The sequence below is a fragment of the Pistacia vera genome, unplaced genomic scaffold (assembly GCF_008641045.1).
Source record: "Pistacia vera cultivar Batoury unplaced genomic scaffold, PisVer_v2 Contig200, whole genome shotgun sequence".
NCBI lineage: Eukaryota > Viridiplantae > Streptophyta > Magnoliopsida > Sapindales > Anacardiaceae > Pistacia > Pistacia vera.
The window spans coordinates 1,142,962-1,166,608 of NW_022196003.1; the positions used below are offsets into that span (position 1 = coordinate 1,142,962).

Sequence of the window (23,647 nt, forward strand, 5' to 3'; positions counted from 1 at the left end):
GACACTGGAACAACAGTTCTAGTTTCTACTACTCTCGTTCAGTAGACAACGACTCGCTCACTAACTCTGGTGCTTATTTTGTGCCTATTTCGACGGAGATTGTTAACTTCGGTGAGTTTTGACAAGACGTATCCCGAACACCCAAATGTAGCGGTGTTTAGAAAAATATAGAAACTGAACCTAACCGAGAACTAAACCAGTTTTTCGTTAACCGTTCGATTGTGGTCCACAAAAATACAAAAAACTGAATTTCCAATTTTAAAAAACAAAAATTAAAAAGTAAACAATTTTTCCTTAAAATTTAAAAAGTAAACAAATTGAAAGTCCCTAAATCCTTACAATTAAAGAAAAACAAAATCCCAAACCCGGTTTTAGGGTAACATTAAAAACAAAAAAATAGAAAGTAAGCAATTTTGCACAAAAATTTTTGAAACTTAAAATTAAAAAAAAAATTAAAAAGTAATAAACCCACTTATACAAAATCCCCAAACTAATTTTACCCTAAAACGCAAACACTCTCCACTTCTCCACTCCATTGGCATCTTCTTCTCCATTTTTCCACACCACATATAAAACATTACAAAACCCTACTGCTTTACTTCTGAACCCAGAAAAAGAAGGCAGAGAGTTTTTAGAAATTAAAAATAGGTGATGAATCTTAAAGATTGGTGTGTGTATTCTACACACGGCTCTCTCTCTCTCTCTCTCTCTCTCTCTCTCTCTCTCTCTCTCTCTCTCTCTCTCTCTCTCTCAATCGGCCTCCGTTCTAGTAGATCTTTTCATTATAATCATTACAATGACATCATGTTACCAGCGGTTCACCGTCGGTCCCGCCGTGTCACACACTACTCTACTTGAATCATGAAAACCTTCACGTACGGCGGTGATTTCATGCCTCTTACGCGATCAGAGAAATCAACGGCCATGGTTCGTCCTAAAATTGCTGAAACAACATTCGAATTTGTACGTGGCGGGGCCGGGAGGAGTGTGGGAGAGATCGGAGGGGGAGGAAGCGGCGGTGCAGAAGAGGAAGGTGGGGACATGGTCGTACGTGGTGGAGAAAAGGAGGAGTAAAGATGAAAGGAGTAGGAAGGTGGAAGTGGTGGTGGCAGCGGCGGTTACGGTGGTCCTGGGCATTGGAAATCGAGTGTCGTATAAACTGGCGCTTGCTCCTCTGAAGCATTACCCCTTCTTTCTTGCTCAGCTTGCTACTTTCGGGTACCTAATAATTTTATTTCTCTCTTTTACTATTTTTATTAATTAGTGTTTCCATCATATTTTTTTTATATTGATTTGTGTAGTATGAGTTTTATTTAAATATTCAAAGAAGAGAATTTATTTTATTTTATTGTATTTCTCATTTTCAGTTTTATTTTATATATTATCCCTTCAAAATCTCATTTTTTTTCTTCCTTGTTGCATATAGGAATCTTCCACAACCCATATTGGAATAGTTTATTCAGGTTGGCTTTTTCATTCTCTCTCATTGTTTGTGTGGTGAATTCAAGAACTTTTGTTGGGAAGTTGTCAGTACAAGTTAACGATATCCTAAAGGCAGCAGGTGCTGATATTGTTGAAACCATGGATTAGCCTGTTATATTATCCAAAATTAAACATATTGGATGTTGGTGATAGTCAAATTATTAAAGATGATAGGAGCATTGTGAAGGTGGTTTAAGTGTTTATTTATTTATTTTTTTTTTTTGAAAAGCTTTAGAGGAAGGATTGTTAGAATAAGGTTTACTGTGGAGTGCTCTGGATGGACGCAAGGCCAATTAGCTGGACAGAGCATTTGAGGAGGAAATAGAAAAGGCGAGTTTGAATCTTGAAAACGTTATTTTGGATTTGATGGATGGTAAATGGTGTTATTTCATAATGGATTGATAAATGCTATGACTAGTGAAACTTTTAGCTTCTGCGAGGGGAGTTGAACCCTCGACCTTTACAGTAACCTTTCTGTAACTGATAATTATTAAAAATATTAAAAAAAAAAATTCTTTATAAATTCTGAATTCATTTGGAAGATGCAGTTCTGCTCTAATTTTTCAATTTTATTTACTGCAGTTGATAAGCTATATATTTGAAAAATACTATTATTGTAGTTTTGATTCCTTGACTGTTGTATATTCTCCTTTATAGAACTGTTAACTACATATGCTTTTATGTTGTTTCTTCGGTAACCATACGTTCAGAAATACAAATCATTATCCTTAAGCATGACCACTGTTTTTGAAGTGATGTGAGTACCCTGCTAGCAACTTAGATAGCTGTAAGATAGCTTGGTGTACAAAAATGTTTTGATTGGTTTTAGAATATGGTTAAACTGAAGTTGAAAATAACCATCGGAAGATTGGAAGCAATGTATGACTCGTCATCGCTAGAATTTAAAGAAGGTTTCATCTTTTGTGGGTACAACTTTGGGGTGAATAATACTTTTTGTTTTTCGGATGTGCATGTCTTGAGAAAGTGTGGGATGTGAAACCTTTGGTTAATGGGAAAGAGATTAGAGTGTTTTGCAGCTTAAATCTGGATGGCCACTTATTAGGGAGTGGGTAAGGCAATCTTTATGCATCTAAGACCCAAAAAGTAAAAAGTTTTCAAGTTCCAAAGCTAATTAACTCTTTACTTTACAGCAAAAAAACTCATGGCAGCTTGCCCATCCCTCTCGCACAGCAGAGGAATGCCTTGGCTGGACGAAGCAAACCTACTCAATCCTATCTGGTATAGAAGTTCTACTCAAATTCTTTTTAATTTTCAATACTAATTCTTCTACCTAGTCACTTTGTTCTAGTGATGCACTGCCTTTGGTGTTACCACTGATTGTTTAAATTAGTTGTTATCATGGTTAAAAATAAGAGATTACATGTTACTGTTGCCCTCTTCTTTATGAATTTCTTGACCTTTGTTTTCTACCTGCATTTTTAAGATAAAGGAATAACAATGTTTCAGGAAAATTGGTTGATAGTTGTTCATGCTGCTGTTGGCCGTTTCTGCTTCCAATTCTGGTGGTAAAAAGAACATTCATCCCACATTAGTTAGGATGACTTTACTCAAGCTACGCATGATTTCCTTCCAGTTGCTATGCGAGACATTAGTAAACCTTCTCCTGAAGGTGGTCGCTTTGGTTGGGATGATGTTGGTGGTCTTAATGACATCGGAAGCGATCAATGAGGTTATTTTTCTTTTACTTCTGATCTTCTTATAAATGCAAGGCTAATAGAACTCCTTTGAACTCGAACATTTTGATATTTATTGCTTCCTTGAGTTGATAGCTTGTTGGACCTTTTGAAGTAGAACCCTATTGAGTGTACATTTGTACGCTTTAGATTTTAAGCTTGAAAATCAGTTCATCAAAGTTGATACTCATTGAAAAATCTTTGATGATAAACAGTGCATCAGTCTCTTCTAACTCTGACAGTTTAACTAATAAAAGTTCCTGTTTTTGGAGTAAATTTTTAGTGTGTCCTGTGTAATGTACAAATGTCAGAGCTAGATGCTTCTAGCTTCCAAGTTGAATGAGAAACTATTCTGACAAGTTTTGCTAGACGCAAGGGTTGTTTCAATAGTCCTACTTTTTATCTACAAGATGTCATTGGTTTAAATCCTCTTGGAACCACATATTTAAGATATTATATCTGTTAGGTTTTCTAACAACTAAAAGTTGTTGTAAATAGTTTGGGCTCTAAACTTGGTGCTCATGCCGAGGGGTTTTTGGATTATAAAAAGGAAAAAACAAAATCCATTTGTCTATTTGTATCATATATATTGCTAATTCTATATTTAATTGTCAGATGATTGAAGTGCCTTCAAAGTTTCCAAATATCCTTGCCAAAGCTCCTTTACGTTTCAGGTCAAATGTTCTCTTATATGGTCCTCCTGGTTGCGGCAAAACTCACATTGTTGGTGCTGCTGCTTGTTCTTTACGATTTATATCGGTGAAAGGGCCTGAGCTGTTGAACAAATACATTGATGCTTTTGAGCAAGCTGTAAGATGGAATTAAGCCTTTTCTTTTTATCTATATTCCATTAAATCCTGTTCAATTGTATATTATTCTTGACATTTTGATGATACATAGTAACTAATAAGGTGTCTTATGAAATTCAGAAATTTCAATCCATTGTTCTCTGCTAATGTAATGGAGTAAATATGAAAGCCTTTTATAGTGTTATTTTCTTATATGTTCTATGATTTAGTTCTTTGTTTCCTTGTGAAAGTTATTTCCAGAATTGAGTTGGTCAGTGTCTAAAATGACTATACTTAAAAATTATAATTAACTACTAAATTTTGGTTACCAAAAGATACATTTGATCACTAATAAAATAGTTGCGAAAAGCATTTGGATTCTACATTCAGCGTCTAAAAGTATAACAATTAACTACTAAATTTTGGTCACCAAAAAATATATTTGTCGACTAATAAAATAGTTGCGAATATCTTTGACGAAATTACACTTACACCTTTTGCGTCTAATTTTTGTGGGATTCGCGACAAATTATTAGACACTAAAACGAACATTTTGCAACTAATTGGTTAGTCGCTATACAATTTTACCAAATTACCCTTGAACTTTTAGCGTTTAAGTTGGGGGACTAATTTGACCAACATTTAGCGACTATTTTGCTAGTCACAAAAGAAAACTTTTTGTGTCTAAACCAAAATTTAGACGTGCTATGAATCTACGACCAGGCTACTGCAACTAAGGGGTGACTACCAAATTTAGATGCTAAAAATGTCTTAGCGTCTAAATGTGACTTTCTGCGTCTAATTTTGCTAGACGTAGAATGCCAGTTTTCTTGTAGTGTGTGCTTGGCCCACACTCACGTCTTCCATATAGTAGTGTCCCCCCCTCTTAGTACCACACCCAATGATCTCCCTCGTTAGAATGTCCTAGAGAAGACAAAAAGTAGGATACATTAGCACAATACAATTAAGATCAAAGGTCAGTTAGCTCACGGAGAGAAGCTTATGATATAAAGATGGAACAAGTAAAGTATTATGCAGCTGTAACATAGGAGATAAAACCATAGTGCCCGTGCCAGTGACTGGAGAGGTAAAGCCATTAGCATTGGCAATATTTGTACGTTTCGTTAGGGACGTCGTGACGAAATCCGTAGCGGCAAACGTCATATGGTCAGTGGCGCCGGAGTCCAGTAGCCATGCACCACGGTTAGCATCATTATTCGAAGTATAACAAGCACAACCACAGTTACCTGAGTTCGAAACTAGTGCCATCTGTGGTGTGAAGGAGAGTTGAGGTTTGGCAATAACCATAGCTGCTTGACCAGAGCCTTCATCCTTAGTGCCAAGGTCACGACCCTTCCTAGCTTGGAGATCATTCCACCAATCAAGATACCCATGCAATTTAAAGCAAGTGTCATGAGTGTGCTTCGAATTGCCACAATGAGAGCACTTTAAACCTTCGGAAGATGTACGAGATTTATGATTGCCATTGTGCATGGTAGGAGATGGGGTAGAGGAACCAAGTCTGAGTCCTTTGGTGGCAAGAACAGCACCAGATACACCATCTACACTACCGGTGATCATAACAGATTAACAGAGGGCTTCAAGGCGGACATGGGCATAAGCTTGCTCCATGGTAGGGAATGGGCAAAGCTGCAACATGTTGCCCTGAATCTTATCTAGTCGATCATCCAGGCCATCCAAGAAAACATATACTCTGTCTTCTTGAAGGATAAGATTATAGTGTTGGATATCAACGGCACACTCCATAGGATTAGACCGCCTGAAGTCAATCTCACGCCATAAGCCTTAGAGGTCATTGTAGTATTTCTCAAGGGATCCTCTAGCCTGTTTCAATCGTGTCACTCGACGTTGAAGATCATAGACCTAAGACGTGTCACTACCATCGAAGTAAGTGGTAGCAATGGAATCCCACACCAACTTAGCCGTAGGAAACCGAATGAAATTCCCTATCAAGGAGGGATCCATGGAGTTTATCAACCAACCTTTGACAATGGCATTGTACGCCATTTGTGAAATGTTGGATCTGTCAAAGATGGTTGTGGAATATCACCATTGATATATCCCAACTTGTCTTTGCCAGAGATATACATCTCGACAACTTGGTGTTAGTAAACGGTCCCGTATACGCAGCGGAAACAAAAAAATAATATAATAGGATGTTTACATGAGCCAAGATCAAGGGTATGATTTTACAATTTATATTAAATAAAATCTGCATAAATATTCAACATGAGTTAAGAGAAAAACAAACGCACGTTGAAGGCTCCTCCAAATTTGTTGACGGACGCTTTGCTACCGATCCAAGTGTAGGATCGAACCTGCACGCAAATTTTATATTTGATGGGCTTCAGGCCCAATTTTCATCTTTCTAGTAATCTAATATTCCCAATAATCTAACATTCCCTAAACCAAACGCCTCCTTGAAGAAGTCGAAGATGGCATGAGTTGTGTCATAACATTTTTTATTTATAACATTCTTTATCAAAATCCTAAATAACTCATTTTATATTTGATGGGCTTTAGGCCCAATTTTAATCTTTTCAGTAATCTAATATTCTCAATAATCTAATATTCTCTAAACCAAACGCCTCATTGATGTCGTCGAAGATGGCATGAGTTGTGTCATAACATTTTTTATTTATAGCATTCTTTATCGAAATCCTAAATAACTCATTTTATATTTGATGGGCTTCAGGCCCAATTTTCCTTGCAAATATAACCAATTCTTGTATGAGTGTTGTTATGTTATTCAAGTCTTATCAAAACTTTTTAGATCGAACAGAGTCAACAAATGACAAAAAAGAATGCACTCATTCCCATTACATATCTCTCATATTTTTAGTATTCTTGCCATACAAGTGATAAATTATTAATAGTTTCATGAAATAGAAAAAATTGAGAGGTAGTATAAATTCATTGAATAGCGTGATTCCGTGATCCCATCTAATATTATATCCAAACATGGAAATAGAAAGGGAGAACGACATTTTTTCACCCAAGGTTTGATAAAACGACACTTTTACATCCGTCAAGTTTCAAAATAACACTTTCTTATTGTTCGTTTCCTATTATTCGTTAAGTTCTGTTAGTATTTTCTATTAATATTTGACTGAAAAGACGAAAACAACCTTAAATAGTTTATTTCTTAATTAGTTTCTTATAAATTAAAATTTAGTTAAGTCAAAGTTTTTATTTGATTATTTATTAATCAAGTGTAAAGATACATTTTCTTCTTTGTTTATTTAATTAATTAGGCATATTAATTTTTTATGATAATTAGTAAAAATAAAGAACATTATAAATTTAGTAGATTATTAAATATTAGTGATAAGAAAATGATGACATTATAAATAAATAAATATTATAGTCATTTAACTTTAAACAAAATTTCATAGCATTACTCTTAACTTTTTAGGTGGGGTTAACTAATTTTTCTTTTTTGACTTTTTAATATTTGATTTTTTAACTAATAAAAAATAATAAAAATTTTATAAAGTAAAATATTTAAGGGTATTTTAGTCTTTTTAGTAAAATATTAACAGAAAACATAATAGAACCTAACAAAGGGTGGAAAATTGTTATTTTGAAACTTGATGGGTGGGAAATGTGTGTCGTCAAACCTTGGGTGGGAAAATGTCGTTCTCCCTAATTAATTGCAACATACTTCCGTATTTAGAATTTCAAAATCATTAATGGGAGAGGTATATGTTGGTTGTTGGAACTTGGACTTGGACGCATTGAATTGGCCCCAGTCGCGGCATCCAACAAACCATATCGATCGACGTAATTAATTTAAGCAATTCCATATATTAGTGGTCCAGACCAGACTGCAGACCTGGGCAAGAGAAAAAAAAGTCTTGCATGTATCAAAAATTACAGTCCACACTTTAGTACTGAATGGATCGTAAGGATTGTAAGACACCATATTTTCATCATTGATACTCTGTAAACTTTATTACATTTATATTACGAAGTTGGAAGGGTATCATTTTATGTTCATCCATTCATCTCCGAAGATGGGATTTTGATGATCACTTGAACCTGTTTCCAGGTAAAGATATACATGTTGTCGGACATTAAAAACCTGGATATATTATTAAAAAACTTTCTTATTAGTAACACCGCCCCATTCTATTACACAGAGAAGCAAACAAGAAAAGTGCAATTATAAACTTCGAACTGGAGTCCAGCGTAGAATCCTTAAAACACTTAATTGATCGATCGATCTGCTATTATTTAGAGTACTTAGCCATGAGGCGGAGAGCATTTTTCTTGTGCATGGCTAGACCTGGTAGAACATCAAAATCTAAGTCTTCCTTCTTCATCCCAGCCACCATTTCCCAATCAAATTTGTATAGAAGATTCACAAGTGCAAGGTCCACAGTCGCAATTCCCATGTATAAACCTGGACAAATTCTTCGACCAGCACCAAATGGTATTAGCCCAAAGTGTTGCCCTTTAAAGTCAATAGAACTCCGTATGAACCTCTCAGGATAAAATTCTTCTGGGTTCTCCCAAGCTTCAGGGTCCCTTCCTATAGCCCATGTATTCACAAGAACGAATGTTTTAGCCGGTATTTCATACCCCTCTATGATGCACTTTTCAATTGTTTCTCTTGGGACCAAAAAAGGAACTGTTGGTTGCAGTCTCATTGTCTCTTTCACTACAGCCTTAAGATAAGGCAGATCCTGGACATCATCTTCATCGACAAAACCTTTGTTTCCAACTACAGACCTAATTTCTTCTTGAACTTTCTTCATTATTCTAGGATTTTTCATCAGGTAGGTCATTGCCCAAACCACGGTAGCTGCACTGGTGTCTGTGCCAGCAACAAATACATTCTGCAACGAAGAAAAATTAATAAATCAGAAGAATAATAATAATTGCAGTTTGAAGCTAATTAAAAGATATATATAGTATATGAAAACTAAATAAAGTTGAGAAATTTTGCTTTATGAACGAGTAATATAATACCATGAGCACTGCTTTGATGTGATCGGAAGTGAGGTCAATTTTAAATCCACGCTCTTTTCGTACTTGCAGTAGAACATCAATTATATCCTCTTGATCATTCTTTGGTTTCTTGGGATCTAAGTGCTCCTCGATGAGTTCCTGGTAGAACTTATCAAATTCCTTGAAATTGTTTTGGAGACGACTTACCATTCCTGTGAGTTTGTCAACCCAGCCCATGAATGGAAAATAATCTGAATAAAAGAAACTTACGAACAAGGCCTGAGTTTCATTAAGTAGAGCATGAAATCTACTTCTTTCAGTTCCTTCGTCTTCATACCTCTTGCCAAAACCAATTCTGCAAATAATGGTGCTAGTAAGAAACATCATTTGCTCACTTAAGTTGACAGGTTTTGAGGCAGCAACTGATTTTGAGATCTTTTCAATCATACGGGAAACTTCATCTTCCCTAATTGGACGAAAATCAGCCACTCGGTTAGAATTGAAGAGATGAACCACGCATATTTTTCTTATCTCTCTCCAATAATCATCATATGGTGAAAAAACCAAATCTAACCCATTGTAAGATAACTTTTGCTGACCAATTAAGGCAGGCCTACTGCAAAATACAAGGTCATGGGTCTTCATAACTTCTTTAGCCATTTTTGCCGATGAAACTATTAGGGTTGGCACGTAACCAAGCCGCAAGGACATGAGGGGTCCATACTTTTGAGAGAGTTTCCACACATTTTTAGGTTTTGAACCATCAAACTGGTGCAAATTTCCGATTAAGGGAAGACCTCGGGGGCCAGGTGGCAAACGAATTGTTTTGGGTGTTTTTTGTTTTTGGAGAAGAAACAAGAGGAAGATAGGAAGAAGCAGAAGGATGATTAGCAGTGCCATTTTGTTATGTGTTTCTGCAATAAAACAAGTGCAAAACCAGAACCTCAATATATAGACTTCAGGCCTTCTCAGACAAAGGTAAATTAAAGAATTATGCCATTCAACATATTGTGGTTATTGGAGCAGTTTCAAATTTTAACTCTCTTTACATAATATATTTCTATTTGGAGCATTGAAATTGTCTTTAATTACTAGAAATCCTATAGGCTATAAGTTTTCTATTGGAAAATGGCTTGTGCCGATGGTGAGTTTTCGTTTGGTTGGGAAAGCACGTACGCATTGGAGAGGGATGGTGATGGTAAAACTGAGAAAGTCTACTTCGAGCCACGTGTTTTCATTTGATGATAGCCAACACATATTGGCTTTGAATGACTGTTCAACACGTAGCAATTGGAGAGGCCACGATGCACATTGAAACAAAAGAGAAAATACATGAAGATAAAACGAAAAGACAGAAGAAGGAAATCAAAGACAAAACAGAAGAAAAGCGACATGCTATAATTAGCTTGTTTGTATACTAGTGAATATTTATATTTATATGTTTTATGATTATTAACAATGAAAATATCTTTTTCAAGCAAGAACTCTCCTATTATTTATTTATTTAATATAGCTAAATGTTTTAGAGATATATAAGGGGCCCATTTGATAGGTTCCATACATATACTGGTTGGGATACGTGTATCATCCTACCGTCCCGAAATGGAATCTTCTCATCTCATACGGACTGTCTTTTGTCTTTACTCATTATCCTCGTCTCTGTCGATCATTTTACTCATCTATCTATACCGATTACAAATAAATCTTATAAAAAATAAAATGATAAAAGAATAAATAAAAGAATAAATTTTTGCTTCACTTTTTTTTTTATTTTTTAACACGTTACTTTGTGCTAAAATCTTTATAAGATTTTTTTGTAATTGTAAGTATTACTCATTTGTTTAACCTTTATTTATGCATTTATATTAAGTAAGTTGTTGATACAAATTAATCTTTACAAACTATCAAGTTCAATTTATTTAATTTAAAACTATTTTTATTTTAAATACATCAATTTATATGAGAAAAATTATATATAATGTATTATTCATTTATATTTGACTTTTAAAATGTTAGTTTCTTTTTCTTTTTTCTTTTTTCTTTCTTTTTTTAATTTCTGGTTGAAGTTCTTAATTGTTTTTTGTTACAAGTTTTAATTACCATTCAATGTTCTAAACATATTCAATATAAAACAATATGATTTTATATACTAAGCAAAAGACAATATTAGTTTATATAGAGTGCAGCATTCTCTCATTAAATGCACTAAATCCGAGTTAAATTGTGAATTTATATTAAAGTGTGATAAAATCTTTTAAATGATGTGAGTTTATTTTAAAGTGTGTAGCGAATTCTCTTATATATATATATATATATACACCGACGACTCGCACTTGTAAAATACTAAGTTGTTCTTAGAAATTATACGAATGATTAGGATAATCAAATGTAAAGATTAAATAATAAATGAAAGATAGTTTATTATTTTGACATATAAATATGTTTAATCAAGTAATTGAAAATTTCGGGAGAAGTGTCCTCTTGTACCTGGGGATTTCTTCATTGCCATAATTGGTTCGCTCAAATTCGAAACCGCGAGCCATTTGCTATTGCGGGACCGATTAGTCAGAGATTTTCTGATGAAGAGCAGACACTAAATCAGACCCTCCTTTTAGCGTCATACTGTTGATGCTTGATTTTAAACACAAACTACTCGCACATGTGAAATACTAAGTGGACTAAGAAGACACACATAATATGAGAATATTAAATTAAGGGGTGAGAGGCAATGTTTAAAGTGGTTCGGATGCTCAAAAGTGAATCTTATTGCTATTGTATTAACAAGAGGATAAAGGTCAGGTCGCGTTCAGTGAGCTGTGCTACCGTTTAGAAAGAATACAAGAGAGAGAGAGAGAGAGAGAGAGAGAGAGAGAGAGCTATTTTAGAGTAAAATTAGTCAATCCCGCAAATGAGAGGGAATGCCTCTATTTATAATGGGAGAAACCAAGGTAATGATTACTAAATCTGCAGATGGCTGGGTACCGTGCAGATCCTTCTCTGCGTCCTATTGTTCACCTGCCCAAGGGATTTCCTTGACTTATGCAGGGCTTGGACACGTGGACGATTTCCAACCACCTGCTAGCTTGGCACTCACCTACTGTACTGACAGGGGCATGCCACTTGCGCCATTACGTGACGTGATTGCTTTTGGATGGTCACATATCCTTATCAAGTTCTGACTATCCCATGCTGACAAGACTCCACATCAGCCCTTCTTTTTCAAGCATAACATATTTATATAACAAAGTAAAGAAAAAATACACCAACTTTAAACATATTCATTTATCTACCTTTTAATTGAATGCTTTACATATAATTACCATAGACATTATGTTAATCTTCATTAATGTCAGTATCTATCTAGGGACGTTAAATATATATAAATTTTTTTTTTACTTCTCAACAGCCTAACAGAAAGAAAAAAGAAAGTTATTAGGAGTGAATATTAATTAAAAATATTTTTAAAATGTTAATATAAATCATAATGTTTTTAACATGCACCAAATTAGGTTTTCATGGGGATCCCCATCCCCATTTGAGACTGAATTGGGCAATTCAATGATGGGGTTGTGGATAGAAATCCCATACTTATTTGGTGATAGAGATGGAGATAGTAATTCCGCCCCAATCGTCATCCCTAATTTTCACCCTATCATTTTTTTAATATGATCCCATTAATAATAAATACTTCGTTAAAAAGTGTTAATATGTGTGTTGGGATTTGAGTTGTGAGGGACATGTTTAATTAAAGCGTAATACTACACTGATAAGCCATTCTTCCTAACTTTTTCTTATAAATCTGACGTGTTAGCTTATAATGGGTCTCGTTTATCCAACAATGAGTCTCGTCTGATCAAATACGAGCTGATCAATTGCGAGATGTTACATTTCATTTGTGAGAGAAAATTATGAGAATTGTTTATCAACCTATCTTTATTTTTAACTAAACAAATTCTGAATATGGGTGGTCCAAACCTTGGCAAGAATATAGGATATGTATTAAAAAAAAATCTTGTATTTGAAGAATTGTGAAAAAAAAATTACGAGAATTAAGATAATTTTGAGAGAAAAATCTAGAACCACTATCAACTGAATTACCAGAACTGTTGAATACAGATCTGAGCGGGATTACAAATGACTGTTTTTTACACAATTACAATAAAGTCCAACTACTTCTGAAACTTAACACATTGGTCCTTCGCAAATGTGCATTGATTTTCCAGAAGACAAAATAGGCACAAGAATGAGGTCATCCTCATTGGGACGGCTTGTTTTGGAGTTGAGAATACAGGGACAGTTGTCCTTCCTTTAGGAATGAGCGTCCCTGATTTTCTAGAAGTCATCCTCCTTGGAACAACTTGTTCTGGAGTTGGGACGGGCGTCCCTCTTCATAGGGACGGGCGTCCCTTGCTTCTGCTACATGTTGCTCAATAGCATTGAATAGATCTTTAGCATTGTAAGACAATATTATCACTATTACTGTTAATATATCAACTCTTCATTAACAAACTCTATCATAATAGGGTCAGTAATGCTAAACATACAAAATTAGAATCCCAACTTTGTATCCTCAATGATATGACAAGTTATCTGTCAACACCACCTTGATTTTAGCATAATGAGATAAATAAATAATTTCTATATAATTAATCTGGTGTTGACACATAAATTATCACGTCATTTGGGATACAAAATTAAGATTTCAACTTTGTATATATAACATTACTATAATTTTATATAGTTGATGGGTGTTCAATTAATGTTCATCAATTTTATCACTGTAGATGGAATTTTAACTGTCCCTTTGAACTTATTATTGTTATTGGTAAAAGATATATTTTTGAACTTGTTATTACTATTGGTAAAAGATATATTTTTGAACCTGTGTTATTATTACTGGTAAAAGATATAGAGTAATGTTATACTTACAATGAAATCTTACAAAGATCTTTATAGAAAGTGATGTGGCAAAAAATGAATGAAAGAGTGAATATAATGAGTTTGACTTTTTGTTTCACTCTTTCATTCATTTTATACCACTTCATTTTGTATAAAAATCTTTGTAAGATTTCTTTGTAAATATAGTATTATTAAAAGATATATACATGTTGCCAGACATCGTCACATAAACTTGGATAAATTATTAAAAACTTATTTATTAGTAACACCACCCCACTAAAAAAAAAAAAAAATAGTGCTATTATAACCTTCGAACTGGAGTCAAGAGTAGAATCGTTCAGATTCGCCAACATTAAACGCTTAATTGATATTTTTGCTATTAAAGCCATGAGACGGAGAGCATTTTTCTTGTGCATGGTAATACCTGGTAGAACATCGAAATCTAAGCCTTCCTTCTTCATCCCAGGCACAGTTTCCCGATCAAACTTGTAAAGAAGATTAGCAAGTGCAAGGTCCACAATCGCAATTCCCATAGATAAACCTGGACAAATTCTTCGACCAGCTCCGAATGGTATTAGCTCAAAGTGTTGCCCTTTAAAGTCAATCGAACTCCCTATGAATCTCTCAGGACAAATTTCATCTGGATTCTCCCAAGCTTCAGGGTCCCTTCCTATGGCCCATGTATTCACAAGAACGAGTGTTTTAGCCGGTATTTCATACCCCTCTATGATGCACTTTTCAATTGTTTCCCTTGGGAAAAAAAAAGGAACTGTTGGTTGCAGTCTCGTTGTCTCTTTCACCACGGATTTAAGATAAGGAAGATTCTAGACATCATCTTCATCTACAAAACCTTTGTTTCCAATTGCAGACCTAATTTCTTCTTGAACTTTCTTCATTATTCTAGGATTTTTCATCAGGTAGGTCATAGCCCAAACCACGGTAGCTGCACTGGTGTCTGTGCCAGCAACAAATTCATTCTGCAACAAAGAAAAAGAAAATAACTAAATGAATGAAAAATATAATTTGTATTTTGAAGCTAATTAAAAATCAACTCGTTGCCGTCGGATTTGCCACCACGTGGTGATATACTTGCCAACTTCAGTATTGAGCGTACAGCATGTGTTTTACGTACGGAAAATAAAGGGCTAATATCATCCAAAACAAAGGGCCCAATCTAACTTCTTCTTTTTTTTGTTTTTTTTGTAATGTAGTATTAGGTAATACATCAGTTCCAATCTTTATAGAAAGACAATAAAATTTCATTGGAAGAGAAGAATAAATTATTAGACACTTTGACAATGGGAATGGAAATTTTTTGTCATGTTCAATGCTGTCAAGAAACGGATTAAAGCCGTGGAAAATTAGCTAAAAAATGATTCCTTTGATTTTATCGAATGACTAACGATAAGGTATATAGAGATGTGCAAAATATTTCTAGATTTTAGCTTTCACACGCAACAATAGACGCTAGTCGGATAAGAGAATTTAATGCTGATCTAATAGGCAAAGCTGAAATGCTTTGTCATTGATACTGACTGGGATTGCTTACAAAGACTTGGGCTGCTGATTGTACAATACTAATTCTTATATTCACTCACACCCCTTCAAGCTTAATTGCCTAGGATATAAATTAAGTTTGCTTCTTAAGAATTCAAAATGTTCAACTGTAAGAGTCTTGGAAAAGGTTGACAGAATCTTTACTGGATTTTCCGGCAAAATGTCTTTGTTGTCGGCAGCTTCTCCATTTCCATCGTCATATAAATCAGATGACAATCTATCCAAGGGAGTCGATAGTGATGCTAGACTCATTATTGGCGATGACCAGTATTATTGTTGTCGGCAGCTCAACGGTGATACACCGATCGTTTTGTTCTATTAGTATTATTTTAATAATTTTAATATTTATAAAAATATTTTTTGACAATTTTTTGGTTTAAAAGTTTGGGTTATCGCAGATGAAACGGGTGGGGGGTATGTGATTAATTTTGGTTTAATAGTGCAGAGTTCTCCACACTTTTAATATTGTCCTCTCCTTCTAACCCAGCCAAACAGGGTTTAGTTTTAAAATAGTCGTCATAATCCCTTTAATGCAGTCCAATCCCGTGAACCAAACGTACTCTAAGCATACAAAAAAAATTGGACCCAAAAAAGCTTTATTTCATTAATTACATAGACGCTAGCATCTACATAAAACAATTAAGAAGAACATTATTATAAGCATCGAATTGCAATCTACTGCTGGTGGAAGGTTCAGGACCAACATTTTTTTAACATAAAATATGACAAATCTATGAGCTATTATATCCAAGGATTTTCGGTGGTTAGAATTCAATACAACTTGCATAATTAATAATTAATATACTTTGAAAATACTATAATTATAATGTGATCTCAACCATTCAAATACTATCATTTCCTTTTATCTATGTGCTGGTTGGACTCTCTCTGGGCTTTGTTATTTCCTTCTGAGCCGGGTTTTTTTGTTCCTCTTACAAAATGTGGCTATTACAGATACGGTTATATCTTTATTGAAAGAATCCTTTCTGTGATAAAAGTATATTTGTTATTTAACATCCAATTTTGTTTTTCATACGTGTCAGTAGGATATAGGATAATATACCATTTATGTTTCTTAAACTTTAAGAAAAATGGGACTTCTTCAGTCCATTAGTGGAAATGAAAGCAACACATCAACAAATTACGCCTGTAAAGAAAACGCCAAGTGTTCTACTTCTGACGATGACAATTCCGGGTATCTTTGCGAGTGCAAAAGTGGTTACCGAGGGAACCCCTACCTCTCCAATGGTTGCCAAGGTACTTTTGTCTTAGATTAATTAAATTGCATTTTAATTCTAAATCTAAATCGTTTTTCTGAAGTGATTAACTTTCTTTCAATGGATTTTCAGACATTAATGAATGCCAGCATCCAGAACTTCATAACTGCACACATACATGTGTCAACGAAATAGGGAGTTATAGCTGTAAGTGCCCCAAGGGCTACCACTGGAACCGAAGAGGTGATAGAAAAGGTTGTGAACCCAATCAATTTCCAGTCGTCAAGGTCTCTACTGGTAAGTTTCTGTACTGTATTACTATACATAGTAGATGCATTATTATGATAACTGACGCAATAGTTATGTATGTTGTATTACATGCTATAATTCATGTGTATTCAAGACTTCTTTTGTAGAAATTACTTCGAAGTAAAGTAGCGGTTAAGTTAAGCAATTGTATTTCTTGTTTATCATCTCAATATTATGGTATAATAGTTTCGAATGCTTCAAATGTAGGTGTTGGCATACTTTTTTTAGTGCTGCTTGTGAGTATCTCTTCTTGGCTCTACTTGGTGACGAAGAAAAGAAAGCTCATCAAAATGAAAGAGAAGTTTTTTCAACAAAACGGTGGTTTTCTTTTGCAACAACAACTCTCCAAACAAAATGGGTCTTCTGATACTGCAAAAATCTACACTGCAGAAGAACTCAAGAAGGCTATCAATAACTATGCTGAAGATAGAATCATTGGCCGAGGAGGCTTTGGCACAGTATTTAAGGGATTTTTATCAGACAATACCCCAATTGCCATAAAAAAAGTCCAAAATAATAGATCAAAGCCAGATTGAACAATTTGTCAATAAGGTAGTTGTGCTCTCACAAATCAACCATAGAAATGTGGTCAGACTTTTGGGTTGTCTAGAGACTGAAGTCCCTTTACTAGATTATGACTATATCAATAATGGCACCCTCTTTGAACATATTCATGATAAAGACAAGGCACCCGCCATGCCTTGGGAAACACGTCTAAGAAAGTAAGAATAGCAGCAGAAATAGCAGGAGTGCTATCCTATTTACACTCAGCTGCTGCGACTCCAATTATACATAGAGATATAAAGTCCACCAATATACTCTTAGACCACAGCTTCACAGCAAAAGTGTCTGATTTTGGAGCTTCAAAGTTGGTTCCAATTGATGAAACTCAATCGTCGACAATGGTACAAGGAACACTTGGATACTTAGACCCAGAATACTTTGCATACTAGCCAACTGACAGAAAAAAGTGATGTCTATGTAGTCCTTGTGGAACTAATGACAGGAAAGAAGGCACTTTTGTTTGATAGGCCTGAGGAGGAGAGAAGTCTGGTTATGTGCTTTATAACTTCACTGAAATAGGGTTGCTTATTTGAAATTGTTGAGAAGGATACAGTAAACGATGGGAATAGAGAGCAGGTGAAGGAAGTGGGTGAGATTGCGAAAATGTGCTTAAGAGTCAAACGGGATAAGAGGCCTACAATGAGAGAAGTAGCAATGGAATTAGATGGATTAAGAATGATGCATAAACACTCGTGGGATGTTAATCCTGAACTGGTACCAGAAGAGACAGAGTACTTGCTCTGTGACACCTCCAACGCTTATCAAAGTGGTGATGCCAGAGGTTTAATTGTGCCTGGGTTTGACAACATCATTGGAGATCACGTACTGGTGGACTTCACTGATGGGAGGTGATTGTTGCATCATGTTATACTATACCGTAATATTTTATATAAAAATAATAAAAATAACTTTAAAGTAGGTATAAAAATTTTTATTTCCAACTTGAATTAGTTAAAAATAAAAACAAACTATACATGATAATAAATTATAATTTTTCTAAGTCCTGTTTTAGAGAACTTATCTCTACATAATAATAATTATATTTATATTAAAAAAATATATGTTATATTATATTAAAGGTTTACCTTAAAATCACGAGTATCCTCTATCTACTTTATAAGATATTTTTTCTTCTAATTGGGGTTTAATTCTTTCATTTTGGCAACTCAACACAAATTTTTTATGTCAATTGTTCGGGTATTAACTTTAGGTGGCATGCTTGACTTGCTAGAGGAAGAAGAAAACTTATTACTGGGGGGGCGTTTGGTTGGGGGTTATGTGGGATTACTGGGGTTAAGTTACCTTATATTACTAGATTATCATGTTTAGTTATCAAGTAATATAAGATACCGATAATCTTCAAATGCCAATAATGGTTACTAGTAGTAATATTAGAGGTAATCTGATTACTTCTATTTTCTTAAGTATTCTAAGATTACTAGGGTTATCTTTTTTTGTTACAATTTTATCCCTTATTAATAAAAATTTTGGACAATAATGCCCCTATTTTAAAATAAATTTACATTAATATCCTATTTCAATTTTACCCTTCTTTGATTAAAATTTTGGACAATAATACCCTTATATTTAAAACAATTTACAGACCACCACTGCCACCACCGCTGACAACGAGCCAATCACCACGGACCGCCACCGGAAAGTCGTCAGAGTCCCTAAAAAAGAACGAGATTCGGTGGGAGGCTCCGACAGGCCTTGATAAGGCCGTTTTCGGCCATATTGATGGCCGAAAACAGCCATATCAGGCCAGATCTGGGCGAGATCTAGCCGAAATAGATTTGATTGCTAACGGCCAGGTGCATGGCCATTGACGACCAGATCTGGCCCTATCGGAGCCTCTTGATCACGGTGAGCTACTCACGGGGACTTTCGGAGACTTCCAGCGATAGTTTGCGGCGGCGGCGGCAGGAGGTGGGGGTGATTTCATCATAAATTAAAGTTTTATATAAGCGGAGTGTTTTAGCTAAATCTGAAATATTGGGGGTTAAAAGAAATTATTCAAAAATTAATAATAAAAATAATATTATATTAATATTTAAAAAGGGGACAATTTAGTAATTTTGATAAATAACCCACTAATTTATTCCCCATAACAAAACATATTAATATAACATACCCACCAATTAACCAAATATATTTTCTTAAAGATTCTTAATAATCTTCAAGGTAATCTATTTTTTCAGTAATCCAACATTCCCAATAATCTAATATTCTCTGAATTGAACGCTCCCTTGAAGTCGCCGAAGATGGCATGAGTTGTGTCATATCAATTTTTTATTTATAACATTCTTTATCAAAATCCTAATTCCTAAATAACTCATTTTATATTTGATGGGCTTCAGGCCCAATTTTCCTTGCAAATGTAACCAATTCTTGTATGAGTGTTATTATTCAAGTCTTATCAAAACTTTTTAGATCGAACAGAGTCAACAAATGACAAAAAAGAATGCACTCATTCCCATTAGATATCTCTCATATTTTTAGTATTCTTGCATACAAGTGATAAATTATTAATAATTTCATGAAATAGAAAAAATTGAGAGGTAGTATAAATTCATTGGATAGCGTGATTCCGTGACAGTTGATGCCATCTAATACTATATCCAAACATGGACATAATTAATTGCAACATACTTCCGTATTTAGAATTTCAAAATCATTAATGGGAGAGGTATATGTTGGTTGTTGGATGCATTGAATTGGCCCCCGTCACGGCATCCCACCAACCATACCGATCGACGTAATTAATTTAAGCAATTCCATATATTAGTAGTCCAGACCAGACTGCAGACCTTGGCAAGAGAAAAAAAGTCTTGCATGTATCAAAAATTACAGTCCATACTTTAGTACTGAACGGATCGTAAGGATTGTAAGACACCATATTTTCATCATTGATACTCTGTAAACTTTATTACATTTATATTACAAAGTTGGAAGGGTGTCATTTTATGTTCATCCATTTCATCTCCGAAGATGGGATTTTGATGATCACTTGAACCTGTTTCCAGTTTCCAGGTAAAGATACACATGTTGCCGGACGTCGGACATTAAAAACCTGGATAAATTATTAAAAAACAACCTGGATAAATTATTAAAAAACTTTCTTATTAGTAACACCGCCCCATTCTATTACACAGAGATGCAAACAAGAAAAGTGCAATTATAAACTTTGAACTGGAGTCCAGCGTAGAATCCTTAAAACACTTAATTGATAGATCGATCTGCTATTATTTAGAGTACTTAGCCATAAGGCGGAGAGCATTTTTCTTGTGCATGGTTATACCTGGTAGAACATCAAAATCTAAGTCTTCCGTCTTCATCCCAGCCACCATTTCCCAATCAAATTTGTATAGAAGATTGGCAAGTGCAAGGTCCACAGTCGCAATTCCCATATATAAACCTGGACAAACTCTTCGACCAGCACCAAATGGTATTAGCTCAAAGTGTTGCCCTTTAAAGTCAATAGAACTCCCTATGAACCTCTCAGGATAAAATTCTTCTGGGTTCTCCCAAGCTTCAGGGTCCCTTCCTATAGCCCATGTATTCACAAGAACGAGTGTTTTAGCCGGTATTTCATACCCCTCTATGATGCACTTTTCAATTGTTTCTCTTGGGACCAAAAAAGGAACTGTTGGTTGCAGTCTCATTGTCTCTTTCACTACAGCTTTAAGATAAGGCAGATCCTGGACATCATCTTCATCGACAAAACCTTTGTTTCCAACTACAGACCTAATTTCTTCTTGAACTTTCTTCATTATTCTAGGATTTTTCATCAGGTAGGTCATTGCCCAAACCACGGTAGCTGCACTGGTGTCTGTGCCAGCAACAAATACATTCTGCAACGAAGAAAAATTAATAAATCAGAAGAATAATAATAATTGCAGTTTGAAGCTAATTAAAAGATATATATAGTATATGAAAACTAAATAAAGTTGAGAAATTTTGCTTTATGAACGAGTAATATAATACCATGAGCACTGCTTTGATGTGATCGGAAGTGAGGTCAATTTTAAATCCACGCTCTTTTCGTACTTGCAGTAGAACATCAATTATATCCTCTTGATCATTCTTTGGTTTCTTGGGATCTAAGTGCTCCTCGATGAGTTCCTGGTAGAACTTATCAAATTCCTTGAAATTGTTTTGGAGACGACTTACCATTCCTGTGAGTTTGTCAACCCAGCCCATGAATGGAAAATAATCTGAATAAAAGAAACTTACGAACAAGGCCTGAGTTTCATTAAGTAGAGCATGAAATCTACTTCTTTCAGTTCCTTCGTCTTCATACCTCTTGCCAAAACCAATTCTGCAAATAATGGTGCTAGTAAGAAACATCATTTGCTCACTTAAGTTGACAGGTTTTGAGGCAGCAACTGATTTTGAGATCTTTTCAATCATACGGGAAACTTCATCTTCCCTAATTGGACGAAAATCAGCCACTCGGTTAGAATTGAAGAGATGAACCACGCATATTTTTCTTATCTCTCTCCAATAATCATCATATGGTGAAAAAACCAAATCTAACCCATTGTAAGATAACTTTTGCTGACCAATTAAGGCAGGCCTACTGCAAAATAAAAGGTCATGGGTCTTCATAACTTCTTTAGCCATTTTTGCCGATGAAACTATTAGGGTTGGCACGTAACCAAGCCGCAAGGACATGAGGGGTCCATACTTTTGAGAGAGTTTCCACACATTTTTAGGTTTTGAACCATCAAACTGGTGCAAATTTCCGATTAAGGGAAGACCTCGGGGGCCAGGTGGCAAACGAATTGTTTTGGGTGTTTTTTGTTTTTGGAGAAGAAACAAGAGGAAGATAGGAAGAAACAGAAGGATGATTAGCAGTGCCATTTTGTTATGTGTTTCTACAATAAAACAAGTGCAAAACCAGAACCTCAATATATAGACTTCAGGCCTTCTTAGACAAAGGTAAATTAAAGAATTATGTCATTCAACATATTGTGGTTATTGGAGCAGTTTCAAAATTTAACTCTCTTTACATAAAGACAGAGAAGTGTTGCTGTCAAATTGTCAATGATATTAAAAAACAATGGTGAATTATTAAGAAATAATATATTTCTATTTGGACCATTGAAATTGTCTTTAATTACTAGAAATCCTATAGGCTATAAGTTTTCTATCGGAAAATGGCTTGTGCAGATGGTGAGTTATCGTTTGATTGGGAAAGCACGTACGCATTGGAGAGGGATGCTGATGGTGAAACTGAGGAAGTCTACTTCGAGCCACTCTTACCAATTGGAGAGGCCATGATGCATATTGAAACAGAAGAGAAAATAGATGAATAAAAAACGAAAAGAGAGAAGAAGGAAAATAAAGAAAAGGAAATCAATGACAAAACAGAAGAGAAAGCGACATGCTATTATTTGCTTAATTGTATACTAGTGAATATTTATATTTATATGTTTTATGATTATTAACAATGAAAATATATTTATTTATTTAATATAGATAAATGTTTTACAGGTATATAAGGGGCCCGTTTGATAGGTTCCATACATAGAGTGGTTGGGATAAGTGCATCATCCTACTGCCCGAAATGGATCTTCTCATCTCATACGGACTGTCTTTTGTCTTTACCCATTGTCCTCATCTCTGTCGATCATGTTACTCATCTATAGCTTTCTGTAACCGGCGAAACTCAAGCAATTTGTTTGCATTACGATAAATTTTACAAAAATTTACATAAAAAGTAAAATACAAAAAGTAAATGAAAGAATAAATATAAATTTTTATTTCATTCTTCTATTCATTTTTTTACCACATTACTGTATAAGATTATTTTATAAATGTAAGTATTACTCATTTATTTAATTTCTTTTATCCATTTATATTAAGTAAAGTTGTTGATACGAATTAATCTTTACATACTAGCGGGTTCAAATTTTATATGAGAAAATTTATATATAATATATTACTCATTTATATTTGACTTTTAAAATGTTTGTTTCTTTTTCATTTTTTTTCTTTACTTTTTTAATTTCTAATTAAAGTTCTTAATTATTTTTTGGTACAAGTTTTAATTACAATTCAATATCTAAACATATTAAATATAAAACAATATGATTTTATGTACACAGTATTAGTTTATATAGATTATAGAGTTAGAGTGCAGTATTATCTCATTAAA

The 23,647-nt window shown here is 34.5% G+C and overlaps 2 protein-coding genes, 1 long non-coding RNA gene and 2 pseudogenes across 3 annotated transcripts; 2 read left to right on the forward strand and 3 right to left on the reverse strand.

Annotated features, from left to right (window-relative positions):
* The first annotated feature begins 1,048 nt into the window (after positions 1-1,048).
* LOC116128523 lies at positions 1,049-1,770 on the forward strand. The gene is made up of 3 exons (XR_004127764.1): positions 1,049-1,218; positions 1,427-1,463; positions 1,712-1,770. It is a non-coding gene; the product is annotated as an uncharacterized LOC116128523 (long non-coding RNA).
* A 6,289-nt stretch (positions 1,771-8,059) lies between these two features.
* Positions 8,060-9,895, reverse strand: LOC116128602 (cytochrome P450 83B1-like). The gene is made up of 2 exons (XM_031414350.1): positions 8,960-9,895; positions 8,060-8,826 (listed from the first exon to the last, which is right to left on the reverse strand). Exons 1-2 carry the CDS (start codon positions 9,836-9,838, stop codon positions 8,218-8,220), a joined length of 1,488 nt encoding a protein of 495 aa, XP_031270210.1. The 5' UTR covers positions 9,839-9,895; the 3' UTR covers positions 8,060-8,217.
* Positions 9,896-12,330: 2,435 nt separating this feature from the next.
* On the reverse strand, positions 12,331-15,646 carry LOC116128489 (annotated as a pseudogene).
* An 839-nt stretch (positions 15,647-16,485) lies between these two features.
* Positions 16,486-18,336, forward strand: LOC116128490 (annotated as a pseudogene).
* Positions 18,337-20,675: 2,339 nt separating this feature from the next.
* Positions 20,676-22,428, reverse strand: LOC116128566 (cytochrome P450 83B1-like). Its single transcript, XM_031414301.1, has 2 exons — positions 21,472-22,428; positions 20,676-21,338 (listed from the first exon to the last, which is right to left on the reverse strand). Exons 1-2 carry the CDS (start codon positions 22,348-22,350, stop codon positions 20,730-20,732), a joined length of 1,488 nt encoding a protein of 495 aa, XP_031270161.1. The 5' UTR covers positions 22,351-22,428; the 3' UTR covers positions 20,676-20,729.
* Positions 22,429-23,647: the final 1,219 nt, after the last annotated feature.

Bases quoted from the DNA above. Each gene is read 5' to 3' on its own strand.
- LOC116128602 (XM_031414350.1), bottom strand. From the start codon at position 9,838: ATGGCACTGCTAATCATCCTTCTGCTTCTTCCTATCTTCCTCTTGTTT. The intron at 8,827-8,959 runs GTATTATATTAC...TCTTCGTTGCAG, and splicing joins ACATCAAAGCAGTGCTCATG to AATGTATTTGTTGCTGGCAC.
- LOC116128566 (XM_031414301.1), bottom strand. From the start codon at position 22,350: ATGGCACTGCTAATCATCCTTCTGTTTCTTCCTATCTTCCTCTTGTTT. The intron at 21,339-21,471 runs GTATTATATTAC...TCTTCGTTGCAG, and splicing joins ACATCAAAGCAGTGCTCATG to AATGTATTTGTTGCTGGCAC.